At 44.9% G+C, this 13,466-nt stretch overlaps 1 protein-coding gene across 2 annotated transcripts in view; it reads left to right on the plus strand.

The window, feature by feature from the left end:
- CYP2U1 (cytochrome P450 family 2 subfamily U member 1) overlaps positions 1-13,466 on the plus strand; it is a 515,971-nt gene that overhangs the window by 378,362 nt on the left and 124,143 nt on the right. Inside the window, exon 4 of one of the 2 annotated variants that reach the window (XM_069630862.1) lies at positions 5,980-6,147. The exons of the other annotated variant lie outside the window; for it this stretch is intronic. Coding sequence (XP_069486963.1) covers positions 5,980-6,147 — 168 coding nt within the window. The remainder of the gene's footprint in view (positions 1-5,979; positions 6,148-13,466) is intronic. 2 annotated transcript variants of the gene reach the window in all.

Below are 13,466 nucleotides of genomic sequence, written 5' to 3' on the forward strand. Positions count from 1 at the left end.
AGTGAGATAAACGGCATAAACCTGCTTTCAGTTGCATGTGCTAGATATTTCCACATCATCAATCGAATAGCATTAGTCCCTTAGATGGTATTGGACCAAATTGGTAGGGCTCCTGCTCTCCAAATGCAATAGATTGTCCTCTCATTGATCTTAACTAATATCACCAGTTTGTCCTGTCTCTGCTATTTAACACTGCCAGTTTATGCCATTATATCACTTAATTCAGGTTTCTATTGTTAATGTTAGAGGATATTTATACCGCACACTATCACCACTGTAGTGGTCCCCTGGTGCTCTGGTGGATCTGAAAGAAAGGCAGGAGGGTCAGAGCGCGTTAGTAGGGTAAAGTTTGGAGAGAGCAAGGGAACTGTGATGTGCTGTTGGCAGCTTCAGTTTGGTTAATACTGTTCGCTGAGCTTTTGGGTGTGGTATCCAGTCGGGATCCGTTGTGTGCTTTTGTGTGGGGTTCTGTGTGGTGTGTTTTTTGTTGCGGCGTGGTGAAGTGCGGGTTGCTGTTGTTTAAGAGGTATGGTTGTGTTTGGTTAGGGTTTAAGAGATGTGTGAAGAGGGGTGAGGGTTAGGTTAAATAGCATTGTAGCCTGGCGAAAACGCACATTCATTGGTGGGTCTTTTGAGAGTTAGACAAAAAAAGCCTTCCTCACAGTGATCTAGTTTCAGCATGACAAGGCTGTCTCTCATCTCTCTGTCGATATGTTGCGTTAGTTAATCTCTACAATTCTATCTTTGTTCTTACTCAGGCCAGCCACTAAATCCTAGTCTGTGGTTGATGCAAACTGGTCCCAGCGGAACTATCTGCTTGCAGCCTCTGTCCATATCCATCTCTCTATTCGAGTGTGACACGGTACAGTTCAGTCGGTACCAGGATGTCTGGATTGGCGCAGGTGAATCACCATACCTATGTCTAAGATGATTTGTTGTGTGTGATGGGTTAAGCGTTAGGAAGTCAGTACATCTCCAGGAAGGCTGCTAGGGTATCGTGTATGTCGGTCTAGTGCATTCGGTCTTCTACTTACTAGCTTGCTTGTGGGTTTCTTAGTGTGATGATAGTGGTCTCATTTAGGTAAATGGCTTGGTTTGGTTTGAGGATGGGTGTTTTGTGAGTGTGGATGCACAGTTGCTTTGGGGTTTATGCAAGGTACATTTAGTCATGTCTGTCAGGGGGATGCTTGGTAGTAGGTAAGGTTGATAGTTGTGCCTGTTTGTGTAAGCTGTGTTATCTATTTTTCTTTCCAGATTGGGTTGTCGCTCGCGGTCAGTTCCACCTAGCATTGTCTCTCTTGTTCTTGTGGGTGTTCCTCTCTGTCAGTTCTAGGTGTTGTCTGTACCATCATGGGTTCTGTCAGCTGGTTCTCTTTGGCTTTTCGATTTTATTGTTTCAGTTGTTTCCATCTGGTTCCGAGGTGTTGAAGAGCCAAGTTTTTAGTCGTTTTCTGAATTTTAGATGGTCTTTGGTGTTTCTTATTCCTTTCCGGAGGTTGTTCCAGGTTTTTGCCGCCAGGTGGGAATAGGAGGAGCCCCCTAGTTTTTTCTTGGCATATGGCTTCGGTTCCAGGCAGATTTCATTGCTTGATCTGCGGAGTCTTGTTGGCTTGTAGATGGTTATTTTCTGTTGTAGGAATTCTGCTCCCTGGCTGCTGATTGTGCTGTCTGTTCTTAGCCAGTAAATCTGCTGTTCTTGAGAGGAGGAATGTCTAAGGATCTACCCTATATTGCCTCCTATAATAAGTCTGTTGGATCTGCTCAGATTTGGGTGTTTCTATACAAAATTCGAAACTGAAGGGTCACTCAGTTTGGCTGTTTTTGTACGACATTTATTTTGTCTATTATAGGTCATCCTTATAGAGCAAGTGTGATAGGATGTCTTTTGCTTAAAAATGTATCCTTTTTGGTCCTTGGTTTAAGCAGTGACAGTGTTCACTCACAACACTTCCACGCGCAGCGCCCGCAATCCCATTTTGCTACCTTTATAGCAAAACACAAGAGATGGAAGGCTGGAAGATTTAGAATTAATCTTAACCTGCGGCATTGCTCTGGGCAGCCCTCCAGCCCATCATTCTTCGCCTGCCAAGCCATTACATAAAGGGAAAGACCGTATGCAAACCAGGCTTGGTCCTACCCCAAACGTAGCAGCCCCAACTGCACGAGACCACAAGCATCTCCAGAGATGTTTCGGCCTTGTTGGGCCTCATCAATGAGGAGTAGCTTGGGTCTCTAGGCCCAGCAGGCATGTGACACAACATCTGGGCATACCTGTCCAACTCGGGGTGACTGTAGCAAAACACAAGAGCTAATGGCTGGAAGATTTAGAATTAATAATAACCTCTGGCATTGCTCTGGGCATGCCTCCAGACCATCGTTCTTCGGCTGCCAAGCCATTACACAAGGGGAAGGGACAATCTAGGTAATTACTGGACTTATTTAGAAGGTCTGGAAGCACACCCCTAGAAAATTAGAGACTTCTTATGGCCCCTGTGAGGACCCCATATTATCAAAAGCAAGACAGACACAAAAGATACGTTTGGAAAACCTTTATAGTTCTCGAAAAGGGGTTGGAAGAATGGCTATCTTGCCCTACTTCTAAGATGGGAGCACGCTTGAACATCCAATAATAAATAACACAGTCCTAGTGGTGTCTGTCGAAACAAAATGGCCTATGCTAACAAAACCTATTTCCAGCCCTTACTCTAATGCAACAAATGTGTGGGGAAAATGTACATGCATATTTGGTGTAAGAGTTTACTCTGCCTCCCATCCGCTGTATGACAGGTTACCGGCCAGGACCATATGTTCAAAAGGAAGAAAGCCAAGGGGGAGAAGAGTGAAAGAGCAGAGCGTGCCAAGGCATTGAGGAGGCAGATACTGAGGAGGGAAATTGATGGCGAGGAAGGAAAGAGGGAGAAAATGTAACCGAAGGAAGAGGAGACAGCTTGTCCTGGGACCAACTTCTAATTAGTTAATAGGGTAGTGTAGGCCCAAGTAGATGGAGAGGCTGTGACAGGATCTGCAACAACTGGCAATGGTGTGCAGCCAGACAATCTTAGGACCCATTGTGATCTTTAGAACATAGTGTCATGCCCAGCCTAAAATAAAACGACATGGAACGCCAGGGGTAGTAGTGCCAGTTCCACATCAAGGGAAGAACCACATCCTGGCATCTTATATGAAAGCCAAGCATCTATCTGCAAAAGCCAATAAAGCAGTGCTGAGGCACCCTAAAAGACTGAGTGACTTTTTTGACCACAAGGTAGCAGAGACTAAAGGAGAGAGGAAAGGTCTAACAGATTACGGTCCATTAGATAGCCTGATGTTCTTGTTTTCTTTGATGTACCACAACATTACCTCAGATCATCCTAATGTTTAATGTTTAATAAAGACCCTTAAACCTTGGCTTTGAGTTGTCTATTGCTCCCTTGACTGTGACAATATTTTTATCGCGGAACTAATTAATGTTCTTTAACAGAGCTTTCCCTTTATAGACAGCTAGTCACTGTATGAGTTGAATGACGATACCCATGATGAAGAAGTAGGCGTACGTGTAACTTCGATCTTTTTCCATTACCACACCATTCTGCATATTTATGGCAATGACCTTTACTAGCAAACAACTGTTTATGCTACAGCTGTACAACATGCCTGGCAGTGGACAAAATTACTCCTGTGACACTGGACTAATAGGAAGGATGTTCTGAATCGCAAAACATCAAAATGTGTTTTTCAACTTCTAAACCACAGTTTGTCTTGCCACCATGTGCTAATAGTTTATAAGGATGAACAACTGATCTGGGCCCCAATTCTTTCCTAAGTTTTCAATGCTGCGATTAATCATAGATCAGTCCCTCAAACATGGCACCAAGTGGAAATTGTTCCAATTTTTAAAAAGAGAGATAGGGATGTGCCCGGGAACTACCAACCAATTTCCCTACTTGATGGGGCAGCAAAGATGTTCGCCACGGTACTACTATTAGAACGTCTGCCAGGGTGGGCAGAGACATCTGGAATACTGAGTTTTCTCCAAGCAGGTTTTCAGAAAGGGATCAGTACGATTGAGCAGAGCTTCCGGCTGTTTTTTTTTTTTTTGTTGGAAAAGTACATTAAACTGAGTGTGGTTACGGTTTACGTGGTATTCGTGGACTTAACCACGTTTGACTGCGTTCCAAGGAATCAACTATGGCAGGCCCTGGTCAAGAGGAATATCCCTGTTGACCTCAATTCAGTTACTGTATACCAGCAACCAAGCATCAGTACGCTGGGGCCTAGGCGGAGAGCTCACTGAGCCCTTTGATGTTCATAGAGGTGTGAGGCACAGGTCCGTGCTGGCCCGCTCCTCTTTTGCGTATATGTAAATGAAGTAATTGAGGAGCTGGAGGCACGCGGCCTGGATCCACTTAGGTTGGGCATGGTGAGGTTGCATTTTTTTCTGCTGAGGATGCAGTGTTGTTGGCTACAACACCCATGGGACTTAAACACACGTTGGCAATTTTTACTGAAATGTGCAGGGAGCTATGCCTTGTACTAAATAAGGGGAAAACTAAACTAATGGCATTCAGGCCTAGGTTGGCAAAACCAGTGAAGCTCAATATTGAAGTGGATGGCACAGCCCTTAAGGACATATGATTACCTAGGTACAAGGTCTTGTGAAAATGGCCTGTTGTCATGTTGTTAAAGTCACTGCTGCCCTAGAAAAATATAGAGGAGGCATTAGGCGTTCATCATAGTCACTGTAGTGGTGCTGTCACCCCATCCCTCCAGTTGTATCGATTACAGGCACTTACTTCATGCTCTTATGGAGTTGAGATTTGGGGATATGTTGGTACTCAGTCCTTGAGTATAGAGGAAAATACATTTTTGAAATCCCTACTCATGCTACCATTGTCTACCCCCAATGCTAGTTTGCATATGGAATGTGACCTGCATCCGGTTGCTGATTTTATCAAGTTGAAACCTATTTCATTCTGGTTGAGACTTTGGACTTCGCCAAGTCTGGATTGTTATAGAGAAGCCTTCATGTATGTCATATCCTTCAAAGGATCATGGTGACTTCCCTGGCTTAAACACGTGAAATCCTGGCTCTTAGATTCGAACTATGGCCACTTATGGAGGTCACCTGAAACTATGACCAGGGAAACCAAGGGTTTGATCAAGTGAGCTAGTGTTGTATCATCTCGACAGTCCATGCAGGTGGCCTGTGACAATCTGAATACTAGTCGGCTTTACTTGACAGTTAAGCCAGATTTTGGTTTTGAAGTCTATATGGATTTGATAAGGCCCTGTTATGCATGCTCTTTATATCTAGAATTCTGTTTTGGTACTCTCAAACTGGCAACATTTACACAGAACTGAGATGGGCCCAAAAATACAGTTTGTATTTTTTGCGGGACCCAAGAAGAGTCTTCTACCCACTTCTTATTCTTTTGTGAAGGGTAAAATATGTAGGGCCAATTTTGAGGTTGGCAGGTATTCGCCAAGTCGAAGTTGCAACTGCTTACTATAAGAACACTTCTGAATTGACAGTAGTACACTTTTTTGCCAAGTTTCTACATAGAGCTTGGTAATGGAGGTCTAAATTGAGTAATAGCAGTCCTTCTCTGTTGCAGTCGTTGCCCTCAATGATACCGGCTTATAAACTCTGAATTTTAAGCTGAATAGTGTTGATTTCCAGTGCCTTGTGGATACAGATTTTCTACGTTAAGTAACAGACTAGTAACATATTTTCTCAGATTTTTATGTTTTGTGGTGGGGGGACAGTGTGAGTGAGAGGAGGGAGGGAAAGTATTAGTGTAAGTTTACAATGTGAATGATTGGATCTTAACTAGTAAACCCCAATTTAAAACGCAAAAAAGGTCCAACACATTTTCACTATAGTAAAGTAAATGTTTGACCATCAGTGTAAAATAAGTGATTTTCTTCTGCTTTCAGTGTATAACGTATGCTCTGCTTTTTTTCTGTGTACATATGCAGTTTTCCAGGGATATACTATCCCGAAAGGCAGTGTGATAATACCCAATTTGTGGTCGGTGCACAGAGATCCTAAAATATGGGAACAACCAAACACGTTTAACCCTAGTCGATTCTTGGATGAATATGGGCAGATACTGAAAAAAGAATCATTTATTCCTTTTGGAATAGGTAAGATAATATACTATTTTTTTAATTTGTAGCACCTGTAAATATGCCAGTAATGAACAAAGATGCCAACTCCACTGACATCTCACAGAGCCACCAGACATCTAGCTATACAGCGCGCTACTTCTTACCTGCTTTCACGAGTTGTTGGTCCTGATCTCTGAATCTTTCTTCTTTGACAGTACATTTTGTTCAGACACTCACCCTTTGAATTATTCAGTTTGCATTTGCTTGGCTGCCAATTCAATCTTTGCTTACTTCTGAGTGCCGGTTTATTGGAAAGTGCTGCCACCAGGATTATCCTAAGCATAAAAAAAGAAAAACAACAGTTTCTGGCCTCCTCCATCTGTTGTCTATTGCACAATCTACCCAGTATGCTATCCTACGGAGAGGTTTTTGAGTGTCATACTTAGTAATGTAACGTGTGTAACAGAAAAGTGGATCTTCGGTCTCCACAGTTTGATTTTTTGATTTTAGCTAACAACTTGCTAACACATTTATAGAATACAGTTTTACAACTATTAGTACGTGGGACACAGAGAAACCAGGTATTCAAGCCCTCAATGCTGGGTTATTTACATTTTGAGGAATCAACTACAGTGCTTGGAGGCAGGACTTTTCTTTTAAGGGACATGCTCTTGACCCAGGCAAGAGAGAGTTGGGGAGTGGTCTTTACGCCCATACAATCCCTGGAGTTGGGATGGGGTGGAAATGGGTATGCAGTCTCCCACCACTTACTCCGATTTTCTAAGAGACCACTCCTAGGGTCCTCGGGATTTCTGGGCTTACTTACTTTAATAGTTGGTCCTGTTTCAGAGGGAAGAGGGGTTGCACTGGTAATTTTCAGCTTTGGATTTGGGATGAAGTCTGGGTAGAATGTGGTTTATTGTTCCAGCAAGATGGTTGCAGAGGTCCTAAAACAGGACTGTCCAGGCGCCGTAGTTCCCACGATGACAGGAAAACGCCAGGGCATGACTAAGACGAGTAGCAGCGAAGATCACCCAAATCAGGGGCATCAGTCGATGCTCTTGGCAATGAAGCCGCAACTCTAGGAAGGCCCCTTTTCGAGTAGGGTAGCAGCAGCTGCAGGAACACAGATCTTGGGTCACAAGTAGAGTACTTGCAGAGTTGCAGGTTGCAATTTGGAACAAGAACCAATGCATTGGAGATGTCTTGCAAGAAGCTGGTTAGTCACAAGATGGTTGTGACAATTCCGAAAGCTTCTGATGGCAGGATCATCCTGCAGGGGCCCACACTGGTTCATTCTGCAAGCTCAAGTTTCAAAGCACAGATGAGGGTCTTCTGGAGATTAATGCAGAGTGTTAGGGATTTGATGGGGCAAAGATAGTTTTCTTCAACAGTTGTCTTCAACTGGCTGATGTTCTTCATAGGAGTCTTTGCCCCAAACCTCAATGTGAAGAACGGCTGCAGGACTCCTCCTTTTTATGCCAAATTTGATCTGGGGCTGCCCAAGATAAACAATGGCATGGATCTGCACTAATTAAACCGACATGGGCTATATAGTCCTGGACATACACACTGCTGAGGTTTTGCCTGGGGAAGGGCTTCCCATGTATGGTATTTATTTTCTGACCTGAGAAGGCAGGAAGATTACCAAAGGACGAGATGGCAAAATGACCGTGCTAGAACATATATCATCAAACGGATCCTCATCAGGCCATGGTACAGGCTTGCTCCGAACCATGGTGAAATGTTTACTATATCTGTGATTAGGAAACCACTGACATGTTATACTTTACCCCCTTAGTTTATAAAAGCCAGATACTATTATGCCCTTGTTTAACAGCAGTGCCAGATTCCATTATGCCCAGTTAGTACTGTAAGACCAAATTCCAATATTCATAGTTATCACAGTGAAGCCAGTTATCATTCTGTCCAGGAGGCCTTGTCAACAAAGATTCCAGTAGGCCCAGTTACCATTCAAAGGCCAGATTTGTGTGTGTTGGGGCGAATTGAGGGAAATAGTCTCTTTTTCCCAAGGGGGAGCCCCACGCCCTGTGAGGCTAGGGGAGTGAGCCCACTCTGCAACACCTCTCCCTTGTGTTCGAGGTAAGTGGGACCACACTGGGAGAGGCTCCCCCTTTGGGGACAAGGACTTACGATCCTGTGAGGAACTCCCTGAACCAGAAACCATGATAGGCCAACATGGGATTGTCAAACTTATTAAATAATGTCAAGTACCAAGACTGGGCTGAAGAAGATGGAAACCGACATTAGCATGCTGAAGCAAGAGACACTGTTCCTTTAATTGAAAATGAATCCTTCACTGAGACGAGTGGATTAAGAGTCAAAGACTCGTCAGGAAGAGGAGGAGAAGGAGTGCGAGAGGAATGTTTGTCAAAGCAGGGATGTCTCCTGAGAACTCAAAGCTGAGAGGAGGTGGATTTGCAGCAAGACGTGGAGCCCACGAAATACAGAGTTGCTGGGAAGCAGCTAAGGGAACGCTGAAAGTCCGCCCTCAGAACACCAGCCATCTTGATGCAATGGCCCACTGGCCCATGGGTTTATACAACAAGAGCCTATTGACAGAGCTCATCAAACGTAATATATGCTTTTTGATCACCACACATGCCTTGACTAAGACCCATGTTGGGTCGAAACACGTGCCGGCTGAGTGTATTAATAAATCACCAACAAATATAAAGCAACAAGACTGCTCCAATTCTTTGTGAAATCTGTATACAATCATACAAAGAGTAATTTCTTCAACAAACCAGTGCCCGGGTGATACCGGTTCTTCAACCCAAATTCACTCCCACCCTCAGACCAGCACCGATCCCTCCACCGGGAAGTCGTAAGTGGCATGGCTCCTCATTCGGAAGACAAGTAACCGAGAGGAAGAGTGAAGAACGCCCAACAGACGCCGCGAAAGACGCATCAGCAGTGTGACAGGGAATCGAAGGAGAAGAACGAACGGTGCCCAGGGATGGTCCCTAGTCATAAAAAAGGTAATGGGCAACCGGGGACACACGGGAAAGCAACAAACTATTATTACATTAGTCAGAAAACTTGTCTCAGTACCAATGCGTCCCTCTTCTGTGATCGACTGGTCAAGCATTTTCTCAAGGGGTTGTTCAGAAACTTTTCCCCAGTAAAAAGGTTTCCACCACAATGGAGTCTCAATAGTGTCCTGGCGGGACTCGTGAGAGCCCCAGTCGAGCCATTAGCAACAACGCACCTAAAATGCCTTTTTTGGAAAGTGGCATTCCTCATAGCCATTCCATCAGTGAGAAGGGTCTCAGTGAAAAGCATCCTTCAGATACTCAAAATTCAGCATGTACTGGTTAGAATCAGAAGGGAGGCTGCAGGGGCAGAGCTACTTACTCGACCTCCCATTGGTGGCCACCAAAAGCACCCAAAAGGTTTCTTTTCATTACTACCGTAAAGTTAACCGAAGATTCCCAGCCTGACAACGGGTAATTGTTCATAGCATGTGAATCTATGAAAGATTTCAATGCTGGATAAATGGAGTTACAGGTAAGAAACATACCCATGCTCCTTCTAGGTAGACTTGGTGTACTCTCCTACCAAGTACTACCTATTGCACAGCCAACCTGGTTCACCTTCCTCCCAGGTAATGCGACTGTGAAGATGAGCAACTGATGTATTTCTCTCTTATGGGTGCGAGTCCAAGACTCTCCTATCTTCAGCACTTTTCTTTCTTGGTATACTTGGTTTGCTCTCCTGCCAAGCACTACCATATATTTCTTTTCTTTTTTTTAAATGTGATTAATTTTATTTCAACAAACAATACAAACCAAACTTGCAGTGCATACAATAACATTATAAGCATACATCACTTCAACATGTTCACTGCTTCTCCCCCTCCATCCCCCCCTTACGAGCCTATTCCCTTCCGTGTTCTGTTTCTGCATCTTGTGATAAGGATTCCTCCTCCATGTTTTCCGTTGGGTCTTGTAGTAACCCAAATAACTCCGCTATTAATTGTTTCCAGACTATCAGGGTCTCAGCCCCCCCCCAGACATTACTTGCATCTTGCCATACCGCAGTTTCCGCTTCGGCCCATTTCTGTAGATCTTTCCACCATACTTCTATTTGTGGTCTTTGGCATGCCTTCCACCCTATGGCAATTCTCCTCTTTGCAAGTGCATACGCTAAATCCTTTAATTTACTCACATGCTTGAGTTTACGTGGTTTCGGAAACCCTCCCATCAAACAGGCCCACACCATATCTACCACAATCTTGACTCCTTTTTCAGCCAACCTGTGCGCCACCTCACCCCAAAAACACTCAATGACTGGGCATGACCAGAACATATGTACCATTCCGGCGTTTTCCTCGTCACATTTGGGGCATGCTTGTCGTCCTACATTTTTAAATTTGGCTATTCTCTGGGGCGTCATATACGCACTATGGGTTACATACAATTGTAAATGTTGCAATCTTGCATTCCTTGACACTTTTTTGTGGTACCCTTGGGCTCGTTCCCACATCCCAACCCTCATTGGGGCTCCCACTTCCTCTTCCAAGTCCTGTCTCAGTTGTGCCAACTCCTTCCCCACCTTGGACATCAGCAACTAATATATTCTGGATATCTCATGTCCCCCCTCTGCGATGTCATATATTGTGTCTATAGTAGTGTCCGGTTCCTCTTCTAGTACTAGTTCGGACCATGTCTCCTTGATTTTCCGCACCACCCTATGGTATGTAATATACTGGCCGTATGTAACTCAGTTTCTTCCTCTAACACCGCAAAGTCCCTTATGTTCCCCTCCTGCCATATGTTACCCATGGTTGCTATCCACACCGGTTCCCAGTGTTTCCTAATCATCAATCGTAATTGCTTGTCTTCGCCCGCCAGCGCCACTAGTGGTACCTGAAGGGAGCAGGGGAAGGAATTCACCATCAGCTGGCAGGCCCTGTGCCAGATCTTCCACCCAAGTATCATCATCCTTAGGCGCCCTTCCATATCTGCCTTAGGCAGCCACATCATTTCCTTTAAGATGTATGGGGCACAGTCCCGTCGGAACAGCCTGGACTCCGAGGTTGACTCTTCAGAGAGCCATTTAGCTATGTATTGCAGCTGGCTTGCTATGTAGTACATTTTGTAGTTTAGCAGTTTTATGCCCCCTTTTTCATATGAGTTTTGTAGCTTCCAGAGGGCTACTCTATTCCTCGTCCCATGCCAGAGGAAATCCCTGCACATGCTTTCTATCTTAGCAAAGGTCCGCCTTGTTATAAGGTGTGAGATATTTCCGAAATAATGGAAGAGTCTCGGTAGGACCACCATTTTAACCATTGCCCCTCGCCCCATCATCGCTAAGGGTAGCTTAACCCAAAACTTCATGCTATTTCCTATTTTCCTGATCACCTCCTCTGTGTTATACTGGTGCTCCTCTTCTACCGTGTGGTATATATCTATTCCAAGATATCGGAACGTGCGCACCTCCCATGGTATCTGTAGCACCGGTACCTGTTCTAACTTGATCCCCTTGTACCTGCCAAGTGGAAATATACTAGATTTTTGGGGGTTCACAGCTATGCCAGATAGTCTTGCATATCTCTCCATCACTTCCAGAATGTACTGGAGGTTTTCTTCTCGGTGCCTTAAATACAACAACATGTCATCCGCATACAAAGAGATTAGGTGCGGTTCCCCTCCTACAGTAATGCCTATCGGGTTGTACTGTTGCCTCAGGTATATGGCCAAGGGTTCCAGGGATGCATATACAACAAAGGAGACCACAGGCAGCCTTGCCTAGTACCTCTACGAAGTTGCTACCTCTCTGATATAACCGCTCCAGTTTTAACTCTAGCCAACGGCACGCTATATAGCATTTTGACCCACTGTAAGTACCCAGGTCCTATCCCATAGCCAGCCAGGGCCGCCATCAGCCACGGCCATTTGACCAAATCAAAGGCCTTTATTGCATCTAGCGATACAATTGCCAGTTCGCCTTAGTCCTCATTTGCATGCTCAACAACTCAATGGAGTCGCCTAAGATTGTTGGATATGTTCCTGTTTGGAACATAGCCAGTCTGGTCGGGATGTATTAGTTTAGCAATAACCCTCCTCATTCTATTTGCCAGAACAGCTGTCAATATTTTACTGTCTTGATTGAGCATTGACAGGGGTCTGTATGATCCACAGTTGTGACCGGGTTTATTCAGTTTGGGCAGCGGTATGATTGTCGCTTCTCTAAGGGACTCTGGCAGCCTACCCACTTCATACGCTTCGTTCAGCATTTCTAAAAGCGGAGGAAGCACTTCATCCTTATATGTTTTATAAAATTCACTTGGGAGTCCGTCAGTCCCCGGAATCTTGCTAGTAAGCAACTGTCTCACTACTTCTTCCAACTCCTCCAAGGTAATCGGGGCATCCAGCTCCTCCCGCTCTTCGGCACTGATCTGTGACAGTCCTATATCTTCCAGTGTTTCTACTATTTCTGTACAATCTCTGTCCTCATCATCCCCGTGCAGGAGTCGATAGTACTCCACAAATTCCTGGTTAACTCCCTCCTGGGTGTCCACTACACTCCCATCCTCCCTCGTTATTGTTCTGATTGTGGGCCTGTGGGTCTCACTCTTGTATAGCCATGCCAAGACCCTCCCTGGTTTATCCCCCCACCCCTGCATGCTGTCTCTCTATATACTTCTTATAGTTAAGATTACACAATCTCTCTCAGTGCCCCGCACATTTCTGCTGCAGCTTACGTATTACTTCATCATCTTCCTTGGTGTTACCTCCCTCCCTTAGTGCCCTTTCTAGTTCCCTCTCCACATCTCGCAGTTCAGCCTGGATCCCTCCTTGTAGCCCTTTGGACCTAGCTATGGCTACTCCCCTCATTACAACTTTAAAGGCCTCCCAAAGCATACCCGCTGTCTCTACACTGCCAGTATTTATCTCAAAGTAGTTTATTATTTCCTCCCTCATATCCTCTCTGAAGATGGTGTCTTTCAGCGCCTCTGCTCTGAGGCACCATGTCGGGATCTTTGCCCTCGGGGGTCAGTATTGCCACCTCAGGATTAGCAGCGAGTGGTCTGAGAGGACCCTCGCTTTATATTCCGTTTGCGTTATCTCAATCATTAGCTCTTGTGTGGCAAACATATAATCCAATCTAGTATGCAGGTTTTGTGGGGCTGAGTAGTGCAAGTACTGCTTCTCCTGGGGGTGGTGTGACCTCCATACATCCACAAACCCGAAATCATCCAACAGCGTGTGCAGTGCTCTAGCAGCTGGGGTGGGTCTATCCATTTTACCATCTGACCTATATACCCCAGGGTTTAACACACAGCTGAAATCTCCTCCCCAGATCACTGCCCCTCCCAAGCATGTACT

This window comes from Ambystoma mexicanum, chromosome 6q (genome assembly GCF_040938575.1).
Source record: "Ambystoma mexicanum isolate Mex_15411 chromosome 6q, UKY_AmexF1_1, whole genome shotgun sequence".
NCBI classification, from domain to species: domain Eukaryota; kingdom Metazoa; phylum Chordata; class Amphibia; order Caudata; family Ambystomatidae; genus Ambystoma; species Ambystoma mexicanum.